Below are 16,697 nucleotides of genomic sequence, written 5' to 3' on the forward strand. Positions count from 1 at the left end.
TTATTTTATATACAATTTTTATTTTTAGAAAAGGGGGGGGGGGGGAACAAAGTAAATAATTTTTAAACATTTTTTCCAAATGTTTTTGCCCAAAAATAGAAATAAATTACAGAAAGAGTAGTAAAAGCATTAATTGTGGTAATTTTGTAATCGTAAACTCTTCTACTTCTACTTACTCTTCTATATTTAATATCTTTCACCTAAATGTATAAAACAATACTATAAGAAACATTCATGTCCGCTAGCTAGATAACATTACATTGGTGATGTTGACACAAGCAGACTTTAAAACAGAATTTCTGGTGAACAACGAATTAAGAATGCTGGAGCAGCCTGAAGCTCTCAAACATGCCGCCCTGTGTTTTCGGTTTCATTACGATTTTATTTTTATTAGGCGAGATGTTTAATGAGATGGCTCGCTGGGTTCAGGAGGACAATGAAACGGGTGTTTATTACGAGACTTGGACGGTGAAGTCAGATCCTGGTGCAAACTCCACCACGTGGTTTGAGTCCTACGACTGTTCTCAGTTTGTGCACCGCACGTATAAGACGTTACTGGATATGGGTGCCGAACTGTCCAGCCAAGCGCCAACATGTTACACCAAGATCTATCTGTACAGCGGAGAGCCGCTCTATTTGGGAGACGACTCCATCTTTCAACAGTCTTCCACGAAAGATCTCGCCACAGACATCAAGAAGTTCTACCACTCGTTCCGCTCTCACCAGTCAGTCGTAGAAATGATTGAGAGCTTGTTGGAGGCTTTTGAAAAGATGGTCCTAGAGAAGACCTTCTACTTCTACTACAACTCTGAATATTGGAAGCTGCCGATGAAATATCCTTACGTTAAAATAACCTATGAGGAGATTCCTTTACCATAACCTCCATATTGTTTTAGCCTAAACGATATAAAAAAACCCTCAAATTATTTTTGCTACTAAATAAAATTACATTTAAAATTGTCTATTTCCATTCCAGCTGATGTCAGATTGATCAGATAAAGTGTTGTTAATTTATACTAATGCAAAAAAAATCATTTTTAATGTTTTATTGTTGTTGCTGTAATATTGTTGCCTTAATGTAAATGATCACCCTCAAATTATTTTTGCTACTAAATAAAATTACATTTAAAATTGTCTATTTCCATTCCAGCTGATGTCAGATTGATCAGATAAAGTGTTGTTAATTTATACTAATGCAAAAAAATCATTTTTAATGTTTTATTGTTGTTGCTGTAATATTGTTGCCTTAATGTAAATGATCTGTAAAACAGCCCCACAATTTTTCTCACAATGTTTATTCGCCCTTATTTCAATAAAAGACAATGTGCATGTTTTTACAACAACACAAACAAGAAATGTGATGCTTTCATATTCGCAATACAAGCAATATGCTCACTTGCTTCAGAAAAAAAATCAAACACACAAGCACTGGGTTTGATGCTATTTGTACATTTTTCTATCATTGACTAATGATATAATATGCATATAAATCGACAAGGAGCCTCTCCCTCAAATCTTAACTATCAATATAAGCCGATTAATAATTATAATAAAAAGTATATCAATAAATTACACTGATCAAATCTAATTACAAGGGTACAAAGATCCATCAAGAGGAGTAATTCCCACTCATCTGAAAGAGATCAGCACAGAAACACTTCAAACCTCCACAGAGGGTGCGTGAGAAATAAGTATTTCTATTTATATCAAACACACAGCATTTTATATACAGACACATGGGACTTCCTTCTTAAAGGAAAATGTTTTCACTGCTTCACTCCAATATTGAATCATATTGAACTGAAACGAAGGGGCTGCGTTGCGTACATATCCAGACTAATTCATTCATTATATGGTCGTATCCCATTCAATTTGTCATTGCCCAACATTCTTCATGCAATCTAATAGAAACCAATCAACGCTTCATTGTATCCCTAAGATGTTTTTACTATATTCTTCCAAATCTGAGGACACAGGTGTGCTGTGAGCTGAACACTGATCCTTTCGTTTCCTTCCTCTCTGACATACCTGAGACCTTGAAAATATGCTGTTTTATTATTCTGCGCCCTCTTCCCTGCTACACCAAAATATGAGCAACTAAACCACCAGAAAGAGAGATTTCAATGTGGTATATATAAGGTGCATATTATTCACAATACATCTTTGTACAAAAGCACTGCAATACCAAACCTGTTATATTACAAAATGTTTGAATCACATAAAATATAGTTAATCATCTATCTACATAAACCAAAAGCCCAACCCTGATGGTTGTGCACCTCTTTTATTTTTTTAAATCTGTGTTGGTTGGTGAACACCGTGAGAGGCCACTAGTTGGCAAGGGACAACCACTCTCACTAGTGTCATGACTTTTCATGCCACTAGGAGGAGCTGCTGAAGGTTCCTAGTGAGAACCTGCTACACAATGTAGCCTTCTGATTGGTCGGATTAATCAAAACGCTGGGATGGGCTCCAACATCCCTGTGGACAAGCATTTGGGAAAATGGATGGTTAGTTGCTTAAATGTTGAGCCACTGAAGAAAGATACACAGCGGGACTAAGAAATAGTGAAGCATCTGCTGAGAATGTCAACAAAGAGCCTATTCATCTAAATGCATGAATAATGAATATCTGCATCTAAATAAAACCGCTTTCAGTTGCAGTTTCTTTTCTGGATGAAATTTCTCATTTTTGTCCTGCAAAATAACCTGAAAATGTAACTTACACTATATACATGTTATTCCATGTACAGCAATCCTTGATTTAGTTTTATAAAGGAAATGTCCAGAGAGAAAAAAAAATAGATAAATTAGTAAATTTTACAAAATATCCAGGGCTGCGTTTCCCAAAAGCATTGTAAGCATTCATTCATCAATTTAGGCTTACGACGCTTTTGGGAAACGCAGCCCAGGTTATGTTACATCTCAAAAATCAATAATGCAAACTTATGTCACAAATAAGCTTAATTTTGTGATTTATATTGTAAAATATTTAGATCCTGGCAGTTTTTTAATATATAGATCATAGTGAATTATGTTGCACTGCCTTTATGCCGATTAAATAACAATAGAGCTGTAGCAATTACTTTATTGCAATAACGAGTATGTAATGGGATTAATAAGTCAAACAATAACTCAAAGAGATGATATTGGAAAAAATGCTTAATTATGGCAAAAATCTTAATGTTCCTTAAATGGGCTTCATCTCTTTTTGATGCAACATCTAATTTAATATAATTATAATTTATTGTGTTTTAATAATAAGGTGAAATGCTATATTTTCTCATTAAATGGAGATTTGCCACAAGATGCCATTAAAGAAATGGTTCATCCAAAAATAATATAAACGCTGTCATCATTTACTCACGCTCATGTCATTCTACAAACCTGTATGACTTTCTTCTGTGATGTGTGTGTGTGTCAATACAATGATGTTAATGGACACCAAAACTGATATCAACATTCTTCAAAATATCTTCTTTCATGTTCCACAGAAGAAGATCATACATGTTTGAAAGGATTCAAGGGTGAAAGATTTCTTTGGTGTAACTTGCTAATTTGATTTGGGGTTTGTTTTAAAATTCAGTAGAATTAAGAAACATGCAGCAATAGAACCAATAAAAGAACACCACCTTATTTACTGTATAATGTCTTCAATCTCATTTTGTTAAATTTTTTGTTAGAGAATCGTGAAATCAAAATCTTGAATCGAATCGTGAGTTGAGTGAATCGTTTCATCCCTAATGGGCAATATCTTGTTGTTTGCGATATACCGGTAAAAATTCTCCTTAAGATAAGAATGAAGTCTTCCCGCGATAATAACGATAAAGTCTAGTTGTTGACATATTTCTGTGTGCGACTGTGCAGAGCGACATGGCGGAGTTTATCGCTAAACGAGGAGCTCATTCTACAATCTGGAACTGGTTTGGTTAGGGCTGTACAATGCACAAAAAATCGGTCTGAATAAATGTACTACAGTAGCATGTGTGCGATACAGTTTGGCCAGTTTACAAACCTGTTGTCCAACAAAGATATCACTTATTGACATGCTTTTTCTCCAAATTAACTTAATAACATAGTTGAGTGTTTGACTTATTTTGGATAAAGGCTATGTCGATTAGCATTGCATTATAAATATACTTTCCTTATAAAAAAATATCCAAGTTTGATTGAAGAACACCGATAAAACATATATTTTGTGCAATCGTATGTTTATTGTCTTCAAGTTTCATCAGTTAAAATTTCTCTATCTGCGTTTTATTCCGCTACAGCGATAACTTGATACCTTTGTCCATATTGGGGATTTCTCTGCTATGGATATGTGGAGTTTCTCCGCAAGGGCGCCCTCCGGCTTCCAGTATGAATTAAAGAGTCATCACATTACGTGTGCATTCGGTAATGCTCACAACACCCTATTTTGGGTAAAAAAAAAAAAACAAAGAAAAAGAATTCCCTGAATTTTCGTCATTGATATCTTTAAATACCAGAAATTATTGTGATAAATTTTTAAGCCCATATCACCCATCCCTAGTTGAGTAACCGGCAAAATACCAGAAGTGGTGCATTCCATGGACAAGAATCCATGAAACGCATTATTAGACTATTTTCCAAGGCTGCATAATATATTAAACCCATTTAAAAATCATAACCAAACCTATAAACCAAACCTTTATGCACTTTTATTGGACTTCATAATCTCAACCCCCATTCACTGCCATTATAAAGCTCGGAAGAGCCAGGACATTTTGTAATATAACTCTAAGAAAGTCATACACCTAGGATGGCTTGAGGGTGAGTAAATCATAATTTTCATTTTTGGGTGAACTATCCATTTAATGTGAACAAACCTAATGGTGTTTGCGGTCAATGCTCCATATTTGTAGTCCTTTTGTAAACTATTTCAGATTCTGGAGTGGGGAGATTTTCGGTGAACAAGGAATTAAATTGCTTTATTATTAAACTGCTTTGTTACTCTCTGTTTTGCATGAAATGGCTTAGAAAGACTTGGTACCTAAAGCACAAGTGATATGGATTACTTTCAATGTACTGTTATGTCGATTTGAAACTTAATAGCGCCCGTCCCCATTTACTTTCACCATGTGGGAAAAAAAAATGTCAGGACATTGTTTCAACTTGTATTTTTGGCTTCCATTGGAGAGTGAAAGTCATGCAGGTTTGGAATCAAGTGAGAGTAAATGATCACAGAATTGCTATTTTGGGTGAACTATCCCTTTAAAACCACAGGGACTAATGAGAACAAACATCATGGAAAGTGTGTTGTTACTTTCTATTTTTTATAACAGATCATTTCACTGTATCTGTAGTACCATCAAAAAGGGTGAAAATATTGGTGTGCACGTATTACAATAATTCCAACAGTCTCTATGAGGAGCAGAAAGGCGGTGCTTTGTTTCTTTCCCCCATTGAGTTGGCCAGCCAGTCTTTTCAATAAGCTGTAAACACACGTTATCATATTCTGCCTGTACACACCTTATTTATTAGCAGCACATGACTAAGAACACGTAACACGTAACAAAAGTCACAGACAAATGACATTGTGAGACTTTTCAGAGGTCATAACTATAAACTATTGTAGGTCATTATATCCCAAAGTGTGAATGGACAATATTTTGATTCTATTCTATTTCTACAATTTACACTGCCGTTCAAAATTTGGGGTTAGTCGTTTATTTTTAAATGTTTTGGAAAGTTTTTTTTTTTTTTATGCTCACCAAGGCTAAAATTAAACAGTTAAACTGTAATAATATTCCACAATATTAAATAGCTCTTTTCTACTTGAATATTTTTTTAAATGTAATTTATTTCTGTGATGGTAAAGCAGAATTTTCAGCATCATTACTCCGGTCTTCAGTGTCACATGATCCTTCAGAAATCATGCTAAAATGCTGATCTGCTGCTCAAGAAATATTCTGTATTATCAAATGAACAAAATTTAAAAGAACGGCATTTATTAAAATTTTCTGTAATGTTATAAATGTCTCTGCCACTTTTGATCACCTTAATGCATAATTTCTGAATAAAAGTATTAACTCCTTAAAACAATACTGAACGATAGTCTAAGCAGTTTGTCTTACATTTGATCACTTGTGTATTTATTCTGAATGTTTACTTAAACACCAGTCACCACACAATTATTTTAAATGTTTTGCTTATTAATCATTTGAATATGAGACAATTGTACATTTACTTGAGAATATATACTAAACACTATATTCCAAATTAAAATTATTAATATTCATATTTAAAATAATTATTAATAATTACAATCGAATCATTAATTTTGTGAATTAAAATTACTAAAACTTTTCAAATAAAAGAATGTTCTCAAGCAACTGAATTTGGTGTCGAGTATATTTCCTGGACTGGCCAACATCCTACAATCACAGTTCCCCAAACAGCATCATATTCCAGCGGCAGATGAGTGATTCATACCTGCAGGAGAAACATGTGGGCAGCTGCTCATCTTTAACAGCTTGAGTGTGTCACTGTTGTTGGCCACCAGGACCTTGAGCGAAGGATCGTCCACTGGCGTGTCGTCAATTTTCAGAGACGAAAGAGACTTGGAGTTGACAAACACCACGGTTAGTGCAGAGATGAAGTGCGACTGAAGAGAGGAAACAATCAGACATCAGGAAACCAGCCGACCCATCACCCCAACACACAGCTCAGCCAGAATAACACACGTCCTGATACCTTCGGCAGCTCCATGAAGCTGGGCCGTGCAGTGGAGATCAGCCCAAGGGTCTTCAGAGAGCAGTTGACCAGCTGAGACAGGATGTCACACGCAGCCTCCGCTGACTCTGTACTGCTGTCCACCTGTGCACACAGACCACACGCGCTTCGCATCAGCTCCAGCAACTCGACTACTGATCAGACCAGCAGTGTTCGGAGTTACTGTAAAATAGCCGTTATACACACATCTACTGATTTTTTTATTAATGCAAGTCTACACATCTAAAATACATCTATGTATTTATATCACCTATTTTTTTTTTAGGTGCACTTACAATGCAAAATAAAATTCTGTCATCATTTACTCACCCTCATGACAAACCCACGAGATTTTCATTCATCTTTGAAACACCGATACATTTCTAATGAAAGCCTAAGAGATTTCCGTCCCTACATTGAAAGTCCATGCAGCCAAAACCTTAAGGCTTGAAAAAGTTTATCAAGACATCATATAAGTAATCCACACCAAACCATGGAGTGGTTTAATCTAAGCCCATCATATTCATTGTATCTAACAAGTATATCATTTCTACCATATCTGATGAGCTCTATGCAGGTGCATTGATCAGTGATTATATGCAAACAACAGCCTAAATTAAATCTGTTCGTCATATAAAGTGATCGTCTCTTCAGAAGACTTGGTTTAAATCACATCGATTCGTGATTTGAAGATTTCAAAGAAGGGACAGGAAATCTCTCAGGTTTTATTAAAATATTTTCATTAGTATTTTGAAGATGAACGAATGTCTTGGGCATGATTTGGGCAAGTGAATGATGCCAAAACTGTCATTTTTGGGAGGCATAGTTCACCCAAAAATGACATTTCTTAGCCAAATCACATTGTTTTAAGCCTGTATGATGAAAGAAGACATATTCAAGAACGCTGGTAACCAAAGTTGACCAAGTGTTGGTTACCATTGCAATCCATCAGAAACCAGAACTGTTTGGTTACCAGCATTCTTCAAAATATCTTAATGCTCTGCAAGAAAAAAAAAAAAAAGAGTAGGGATGCACCGATATGAACATTTTGGCCGATACCGATAACTGATAATTCTTTATTTTTGAAAGCCGATAACCGATATGTTGGCCGATAAATCTATATCCAAATTGTTATATACTTTTTGAGAGCCTGATTACAAAAAAGGTCTCATCATTAAAAGCCACATCCCAAACACTTCAACATAAGCAGCCTAGTTTGAACGGTGTACGTTTTAAAAATATTTTTACTCTCCCATTACCAAATTTAGTCATAAAAAAGTCTTACAAATAAATAAAATTATGCATAAATAATGCAAACAAGTCACTGGACATCATTACACGTGTAAAGAATCAAAATGAATGCGCCACAGATCAATAAAACAGAATAGCCTCTGCACGGACAATAATTAAATGATTTTAATTACTAAAACCATATATTTTGTGCAATCGTATGTTTATTGTCTTCAAGTTTCATCAGTTAAAATTTCTCTATCTGCGTTTTATTCCGCTACAGCGATAACTTGATACCTTTGTCCATATTGGGGATTTCTCTGCTATGGATATGTGGAGTTTCTCCGCAAGGGCGCCCTCCGGCTTCCAGTATGAATTAAAGAGTCATCACATTACGTGTGCATACGGTAATGCTCACAACACCCTATTTTGGGTAAAAAAAAAAAAACAAAGAAAAAGAATTCCCTGAATTTTCGTCATTGATATCTTTAAATACCAGAAATTGTGATACATTTTTAAGCCCATATCACCCATCCCTAGTTGAGTAACCGGCAAAATACCAGAAGTGGTGCATTCCATGGACAAGAATCCATGAAACGCATTATTAGACCATTTTCCAAGGCTGCATAATATATTAAACCCATTTAACTCATAACCAAACCTATAAACCAAACCTTTATGCACTTTTATTGGACTTCATAATCTCAACCCCCATTCACTGCCATTATAAAGCTCGGAAGAGCCAGGACATTTTGTAATATAACTCTAAGAAAGTCATACACCTAGGATGGCTTGAGGGTGAGTAAATCATAATTTTCATTTTTGGGTGAACTATCCATTTAATGTGAACAAACCTAATGGTGTTTGCGGTCAATGCTCCATATTTGTAGTCCTTTTGTAAACTATTTCAGATTCTGGAGTGGGGAGATTTTCGGTGAACAAGGAATTAAATTGCTTTATTATTAAACTGCTTTGTTACTCTCTGTTTTGCATGAAATGGCTTAGAAAGACTTGGTACCTAAAGCACAAGTGATATGGATTACTTTCAATGTACTGTTATGTCGATTTGAAACTTAATAGCGCCCGTCCCCATTTACTTTCACCATGTGGGAAAAAAAAATGTCAGGACATTGTTTCAACTTGTATTTTTGGCTTCCATTGGAGAGTGAAAGTCATGCAGGTTTGGAATCAAGTGAGAGTAAATGATCACAGAATTGCTATTTTGGGTGAACTGAATAACACACGTCCTGATACCTTCGGCAGCTCCATGAAGCTGGGCCGTGCAGTGGAGATCAGCCCAAGGGTCTTCAGAGAGCAGTTGACCAGCTGAGACAGGATGTCACACGCAGCCTCCGCTGACTCTGTACTGCTGTCCACCTGTGCACACAGATCACACGCGCTCCGCATCAGCTCCAGCAACTCAACTACTGCTCAGACCAGCCATGCTCAGAGTTACTGTAAAATAGCCGTTATATGCACGTCTATTACTTTATGTACTTTGTGAAGCTTCAAAGTTTTGGTTGTGTGTGGACTTTCAAAAAAGGGATAGAACATCTCTCAGGTTTTATTAAAAATATTTTCATTTGTATTTTAAAGATAAACAAATGTCTTATAGGTTTGGAATGATTTGGTTATGTAAATGTAAATACATTTTTGGGAGGGATAGTACACCCTCCCAAAACATAGTTGTTTTTTTTTACCCAAATCATGTTGTTTTACGCTTGTATGATTTTCTTTTTTTCTGTGGAACATAAAAGAAAATATATATGTGACCCTGGACCACATAACCAGTCATAAGTCATATATTTGTAGCAATAGCCAACAATACACTGTATGGGTCAAAATAATAGATTTTTCATTTATGCCAAAAATCATAAGGATATTAAATAAAGATCATGTTCCATGAAGACATTTTGTAAATGTCCTACTTCAACTTAATTTGATTAGTAATATGCATGGCAAAGAACTTATTTTAAACAACTTTAAAGGCAATTTTCTCAATATTTTGATTTTTTTGCACCCTCAGATTCCAGATTTTCAAATAGTTGTATCTCGGCCAGATATTTTCGTATCCTAAAAAAAACCATACATCAATAGAAAGCTTATTTATTCAGCGTTCAGATAATGTATAAATCTCAATTCCAAAAAAAATTACCCTTATGACCAGTGCTCTGCAGAAAAAAAGAAACTCGTATAGGTTTGAGGCGACATGATTTGTGTCAGTAAATTTAGCCAGAAATGTAATTTTTGGGTGAACTATCCCTTTGAGGTCAGCTTGATTTGCGAGCTGTAATGTGGAGCCAGCTGGTAACCGTCCTGTTCCTCATAAGCCTCTCACCTTGAAGCTGACGTACTGTAAATGATTGGAGTGCCTCTTTATGATTTGCTTTATTAGGTCAGGATGAGTGGCCTTCAGGTAAGAGCTGGCAGGCTGGTTGAGCTCAAACTCAAAGCACCTCCACAGCTCGGGCATGTGGAAGGCCTGATTCCAGCTGCGGCAGACCAGCGAGGCGAAGGCGCGATCGAGGAGAGGCAGGTACTGGAAGATGTGGAGCAGGATCTCCTGTGGCAGTCGAGCCCAGTTGGACAGCAGATCTCCAGGGTCCTCGGCGGGCTGTCTGACTCTCTTGCAGGAGTCCGCCGGCCCCTCGCAGGATGAGGGGCTGTCCTCGCGGTCTCTGCTCAACCTTTTCATTCTTGGGGGCCTGAGAGAGCTGTGAAGTAAAAGAAGTGAAGTATAAACAGGCCCAATGCAAACACACACTCACACTCACACTCACACACAGTGGCAGATGCAAACATGCAGAGAAGCACGTTTGAACACGAGTTTATTTTACAGGTTTAGCTATATTTACTATGTTTAAATGGTTTTGAGCTTTCCTGGAAATAAGTTAAACTGCTTTAATGCAATTACAAACAAATTCCTATGTGTGACCCTGGAGCACAAACCAGTCATAAGTATCAGGAGCATATTTGTAGCAATAGACGATGCATTGTATGGGTCAAAATTATCGATTTTTCTTTTATGCTAAAAATCATAAGGATATTAAGTAAAGATCATGTTCCATGAAGATATTTTGTAAATTCCCTACCGTAAATATATCAAAACTTAATTTTTGATTAGTAATATGCATTGCTAAGAACTTCATTTGCACAGCTTTAAAGATGATTTTCTCAGTATTTAGATTTTTTGAGATTCCAGATTTTCAAATAGTTGTATCTCGGCCAGATATTGTCATATATCCTAACAAACCATACATCAATGGAAAGCTCATTTATTCAGCTTTCAGATGATGTATAAAAAAAGAGCCTTATGACTGGTTCTGTGCTCCAGGGTCACCTTTAACTCGAAGTGTGTTCGAAGCAATTTGAAATCGCGTTAAACTCAGACTGACCAGCGAGCACTGCTTTCAGTTCTCACGAGCAACTGAGCTGCCGTGGATGAGATATCCTCCATGAATAAACACACTGCACACATGCATTTAGTCTCAGAGACGGTGATCTAGTTAGATTAAGCCAACAACATGCTTACTGCGTAATCCCAAATTACCTGTTTTGCGCGTTGCTCATGTTATCTCCCTCAGCTCGCGCGCGAACAGTGAAAAATAAGCTAAATCCTGAAAAGTCGTCTGAACGTCAGCCAGGACCGGAAGCAGAGCACACGCACTGGAGACCAGCGAGGGTGGATTTATGTCGTTATGTGTTGTTTTCTCGGGAGTCTCGCCGATAGCGCTGGTTGACCTACTTCTGCGCTGAGGACCGCGGGAGATACCAGCGTCCCCGCCTCCTCCTGCGCGGGAAATGGCGCTGTTGTTGTTGTTGAGAGTCAGGCGAGCGTGTGTGTGTGTGTGTGTGTGTGTGTGTGTGTGTGTGTTTGTGTGAGTGAGTGAGTGAGTGAGTGAGTGAGTGGGTGAGTGAGTGAGTGAGTGAGTGAGTGAGTGAGTGAGTGAGTGAGTGAGTGAGTGAGTGAGTGAGTGAGTGAGTGAGTGAGTGAGTGAGTGAGTGAGTGAGTGAGTGAGTGAGTGAGTGAGTGAGTGAGTGAGTGAGTGAGAGCGGCTTAGTTCGGGCGGCTGCTTGTTGTTCTGTGACTGGACTCTTCCTCCAGGGGGCGCTCACTCAGAAAGACTTCTTAGAACAGTATTCAGTTTTTGCTTATGATAGACATTTATGAGTAGACGCTTTTAATATGTGATTCTAATTATTAGTTTGTGAGGCCGGGACATACTAACAGAAAGTCGTCCAAGCATTCGCTAAAAACATACCGTGTAGTGACAGACGACTGTGATTGGTCGAGCGGAGAAGGGTAACACGCACCACGTGACAATTACAGCAGCATCCGTGACCCTGTAATAAACAAAGTTACTATTGTTGTTGTGCTTTTAAATGCGCTGAAAGTGCGCCAGTTTACGTAAATGTGACACTGGACCACCACAAAACAAGTCATAAGGGTCAATCTAGGTATATAGCTCAAGGTATATATATATATATATATATATATATATATATATATATAAAAAAATTATAAAGAAAAAAAAACACATTTAAGTTGTCCAAATGAAGTTCTTAGCAATATAACTAATCAAAAATAAAGTGTTGATCTATTTACGGTAGGAGATTTACAAAATATCTTCATGGAACATGATCTTTACTTAATATCCTAATGATTTTTGGAATAAAAGAAAAATCGATCATTGACTCATGAGTAGTTTTGTGCTCCAGGGTCACGAATGCTCACAGAATTCAGACAAGAACACATTCTGCATCGCCGAAGCATTCAGAGGAAGAGAGAACATACACAACAGACAGTATTGGAACAATACAGCAACTGAAATAACATTTGAACAAGTAATATTGAAAGAGGACGTTAGAACAATGACCATATTTATATGAACGTATATATGCACTCACATAAACATATGATTAGTAAAGCTTGTGTGAGAAGTTTAACTAATAAGCTGAATAACTGAATTCAACATGATCAGTCATGTGTATTAGCCATATATTTACTGGATTATAGTTAGCAGGCATACATCTTGCAGCTATATTTGCACACACATGTTATTTTGATGTCAAAATACAGTGTTATTTGCATATAAATTCCAATTAAATTAATGATCCACCTTTTTCTTGTAGTAAAAATGGGCGTGGCCATCTGTCAATTCTATGGGTCTGGCTGCATCCAGCTATTTTTAGCTGTACAAAACAGTTCGTTTTGCTGCTTGATATTGAAAATCGGTGTCTTATATTATTTTAATGTATTATCTTATTTATGAACACACTGGTTTGTAGTCTCAAGCAAGTCTCACCCATAGGCTTACTTCAGCGTTGAAGAAAAAGGTGGATGTTTTAAGCATAAACTATAGCCAAATGTAAATGCACCCAAATAAACCTTACATTTATACTGGTATGTCAGGAAATAAACGTACCGTATTAGAAAGCCGTCCGGTTCGCCAAGCTCCGCCCATCTGAGGCTCCTAAAACTTGCTATTCGTCTTTTATATAGATTCATTTTCGAGCTTGCATGTTTCAGGAATGAATGAGAAACGAAAGAAAAGCACAGGACACTCCTTTTGTAATGTACCTTGCTGAACAGAGAACCCGCTTTATTATTACCATTCAGCTCCATCCACAGATAATAACACAAAGCAGATTCACAAGTTGCAATTTTTTTGTCTTTTACAGCAGCTGTCTATCACACCCCCAAACATTCCTTCTTACATGCCTCCAAAACAACCACAATTTCTAATATATCTCTTGTTTTGCCTCACATTCCTTTGATTTGGTGTGAAGACTGGCCCCAAGGAGTCGTGTTCTCACAATACAAAAGCAGAACATACTCACCTTCGTTTTTAAAATGACAGAAAAAAGGGGTTTATACCACGTCATTGAGACAAAAGGGCAGACACCGCAGACGACAAGCCCCTCCATAACGATCTGGCTACAGAAATGATACCGCACTTGCCGGGGAAAACACAACACTGTATCGAAATGTACAGTGGCTTTATTGACATACATTCCATATTGTTTACATCTGCGAGGAGGCACGCCCAGTATTGCACTTCATTAAAAGTTCTGGCTCAAAACATAACCCAGAATATCAAACCAAACTGAAGTGTAGAGAGTAGCAACGCCGGGATACACACATGAAGGGTTACTGTCATTATATACAAGATTAGATCAATCGTACACTATTTTCCCCCAGCGTCACTTTCTAAAGTCCTCTTATAGCATTTGAATCTTTAGCCGTCAAACCATGATGCACTCCGAAGTGAAGGAATACTGTACAGGATTACGAAAACAAAGTCAGTTTACATACAGCAATAGAATCTTAAATTTGTATTCGAGAAGCTGAAATCATGGCCCATCCACGTGGTCTCGGATCCCAAAATCCTCCATACATTGTTACCCTTCAGTGGTCAGGAGGTGTGCAACGTTTATACAAGCCGCAGGGTTACAACGGCTGCATGCAAACACGTCACAACGTAATTTTTTAGTTCTTTTTTTTTTTTCATTCTTCTGCGTCTAAAGAGAGGGAGGATGCACCCTGGAGCACAGCGGCCCGTCACAGCCCCCTCAGAATGGGACATCCGGTGTATCTGCTCTCGGGCTGCGCTGAAGCGGGAGTCGGCCGCCACAGGAGGGTGAATATATATATATATATAGAGAGAGAGAGAGAGAGGGCGATCATTACGAGACCCTGGCGTTTAGAAGGTATGGGCATTTCTACACACGCCGCAGCCCAGAGCGAACTCCTCTCCGGTGGGAGGATGGACCACATGCAGGGGACACTCGCTTCCTTCTAACTGTTTTCCTTTTGGTCCTGTGAGGGAAGAAAGAAATTGAAGTCAACATGTTGTTGGCTTAAGAAGTTTCAATAACAGCTTGTAATGGAACAAAGGCCTAATTCAACACGACGCGTGTTCCAGACAGACCAAAAATGGTGGTGGGACTTTTTTTTTTTTTTTTTTTAATTCAAGCATTTAAGTGTTGTACCAGCAGGACAATGAGGCAGCTCTTCTTTTGGGACACTGGTCATCCTCTGGAAATCATCATGACAGGCGTTGCAAAAATGCGTCGTCCCAAAGCAGAAGAACACAGCCACAGAGCAACAGTAACGACATTTATACTCCAGGAAATCTGTCCCGTGTTTAGAGCACATCTGCAACAAGAAGAATGAGGTGTAAACAAACCCATTCCAAAGAAGCACATTCCTTGCAACCGATCTCGTTCTCTCGGTTTTGCTGTGATTCGCCGTTACAAACAATCGCATGAAAACAGAAACTGAAGCAACACTTTTGTAATGCAAAAGCATAAGTGATAAAACTGTCAGGGGTAAATGTGTTTAACTGTCATGAAAATAATGTTATAATTCACAATAATATGATTGATTTTATAAAAGCAAATATAATTTTTTAAATAAATAATATTTTTAAGAATATTTTAAAATAAAAAATACAAATAAATGCATTTATAAATATTAAAAAACAATGTTAATGAAATTATTTATTTTAGTGTGAAATACATGTGCTTGAATGGTTTCATGAAATTCACCCATGAACTTGAAAAACCTGACTGAAACCAGACGTGCTGATAAACTGAAAAGTCACACTGATCTCCCAAGTAAATATTTAAATTAGTAAAACTAAATCATTTGGATGCGCAGACCTCACGAATGTTAATATGGAACAATCCCTGGATGAAGTACAATAGAGCACTTTTTTGAAGGCCAACCCGGAAGTTTGCATCATCCGGGTTTTCTCAACAAAAAGCCAACAGGCTTTTGGATTATCGCAGGCAAACAAGTAAACAAAAGTTTGATTCTTACATGATAATCCTCACAAATGAACTTTTGAAGCCTGAATACATTCACCAGAAGTCAAAAGTTAAAGCTGGGCTAAAAACTAACTGCTCCAGCTTCAAACGACTTCAACGTCACTATCACTAAGCTTTAGACAACTCTTTCAAGTCACGAGATAAAATAGTTTGCAGAAGCACGAGTATGAACTCAACGAGGCTGCAGAGTAGTGCTGGGCGGTATGACCAAAAATGTACATCACGGTATTTTTCAAAATTAGACGGTCTATTTATTAATTTTTTTCATGCATGACTGGGTGTTAACCATATTTTCTATTGATTGAGAGAGGAAATACTGCAGTATAATGCCCTATTTTACTGTCATGATGAGTGAATACTGTCAAAAAATACCACACTAAATAGTGACTAAACACAACCCCTTTTAATACATGTTAACCAGGAGTCACTCTCATTTATAATCGCGGCATCGTCTGATAAAATCAACATGCATCTACACTAAAGAGCGGCTATGCAGTTGTTTTGGCTATATTACTTTTTTGTCTCATGCAGCGCTGAGTAACAAACAAAACAAAAAAAAAGTGCATGTGATATTAACAGATGAACTAAGCTCATATTTATAATTCCAAACAATCAGTAAGCGACAGGTGCTAGGAAACGCTGTTTTGTACTCATTTATTGACGAGTCGGCTGCGGTGCGCTGCTTCTCTGCCGCTCACTGCACAGAACAGACGCCGAGAGAGGGGACACTTCTCCGGGAAAAGTCAGACCTTGCGTTCGTGGGACAGCACTGGCAAAATCTTCCAACTGAACCATAGCTAAGGCTTATCCAAAAAAGTCGATAGGTTTGTCAGTATGAGTATTCTATGGAAAAAATCAGCTAAAGTCGCGCTCGTGTGTGTGAGACGCGGGAGCTGATGGCAG

General features: G+C 37.5%; 3 protein-coding genes across 4 annotated transcripts in view; 1 reads left to right on the top strand and 2 right to left on the bottom strand.

The window, feature by feature from the left end:
• Positions 1–1,001, top strand: part of cln5 (CLN5 intracellular trafficking protein) — a 3,328-nt gene extending 2,327 nt beyond the window's left edge. Inside the window, exon 4 of the mRNA XM_016231112.1 lies at positions 395–1,001. Within this exon, the coding sequence (XP_016086598.1) occupies positions 395–879 (485 nt within the window). The 3' untranslated portion in view covers positions 880–1,001. The remainder of the gene's footprint in view (positions 1–394) is intronic.
• A 3,226-nt stretch (positions 1,002–4,227) lies between these two features.
• On the bottom strand, positions 4,228–11,810 carry LOC107549927 (F-box/LRR-repeat protein 3-like). 2 transcript variants are annotated; one of them, XM_016231113.1, is made up of 5 exons: positions 11,512–11,810; positions 10,300–10,675; positions 9,216–9,338; positions 6,453–6,624; positions 4,228–4,411 (listed from the first exon to the last, which is right to left on the bottom strand). In XM_016231113.1, exons 1-5 carry the CDS (start codon positions 11,529–11,531, stop codon positions 4,380–4,382), a joined length of 723 nt encoding a protein of 240 aa, XP_016086599.1. In that variant the 5' UTR covers positions 11,532–11,810; the 3' UTR covers positions 4,228–4,379. The 2 variants fall into 2 exon arrangements, with proteins under 2 accessions (XP_016086599.1, XP_016086600.1); XM_016231114.1 differs by lacking the exon at positions 4,228–4,411 and adding an exon at positions 5,283–5,452.
• Positions 11,811–13,529: 1,719 nt separating this feature from the next.
• The window catches only part of LOC107549904 (E3 ubiquitin-protein ligase MYCBP2-like), a 142,071-nt gene continuing 138,903 nt past the window's right edge, over positions 13,530–16,697 (bottom strand). Inside the window, exons 78-79 of the mRNA XM_016231090.1 lie at positions 14,955–15,120; positions 13,530–14,781 (exon numbers count right to left, since the gene is read on the bottom strand). Coding sequence (XP_016086576.1) covers positions 14,666–14,781; positions 14,955–15,120 — 282 coding nt within the window. The 3' untranslated portion in view covers positions 13,530–14,665. The remainder of the gene's footprint in view (positions 14,782–14,954; positions 15,121–16,697) is intronic.

Source organism: Sinocyclocheilus grahami, unplaced genomic scaffold (assembly GCF_001515645.1).
Source record: "Sinocyclocheilus grahami isolate Dianchi unplaced genomic scaffold, SAMN03320097.WGS_v1.1 scaffold383.1, whole genome shotgun sequence".
NCBI classification, from domain to species: Eukaryota; Metazoa; Chordata; class Actinopteri; order Cypriniformes; family Cyprinidae; genus Sinocyclocheilus; species Sinocyclocheilus grahami.

Excerpts from the sequence above, each read along its gene's own strand:
- LOC107549927 (XM_016231113.1), bottom strand. The coding sequence starts at position 11,531 with ATGAGCAACGCGCAAAACAG. Across the intron at positions 6,625-9,215 it reads GCTTCATGGAGCTGCCGAAG|TCGCACTTCATCTCTGCACT; the intron begins GTATCAGGACGT and ends TCCTCTCTTCAG. Across the intron at positions 4,412-6,452 it reads CCCACATGTTTCTCCTGCAG|GGTGTTGTGAGCATTACCGA; the intron begins GTATGAATCACT and ends TACCCAAAATAG.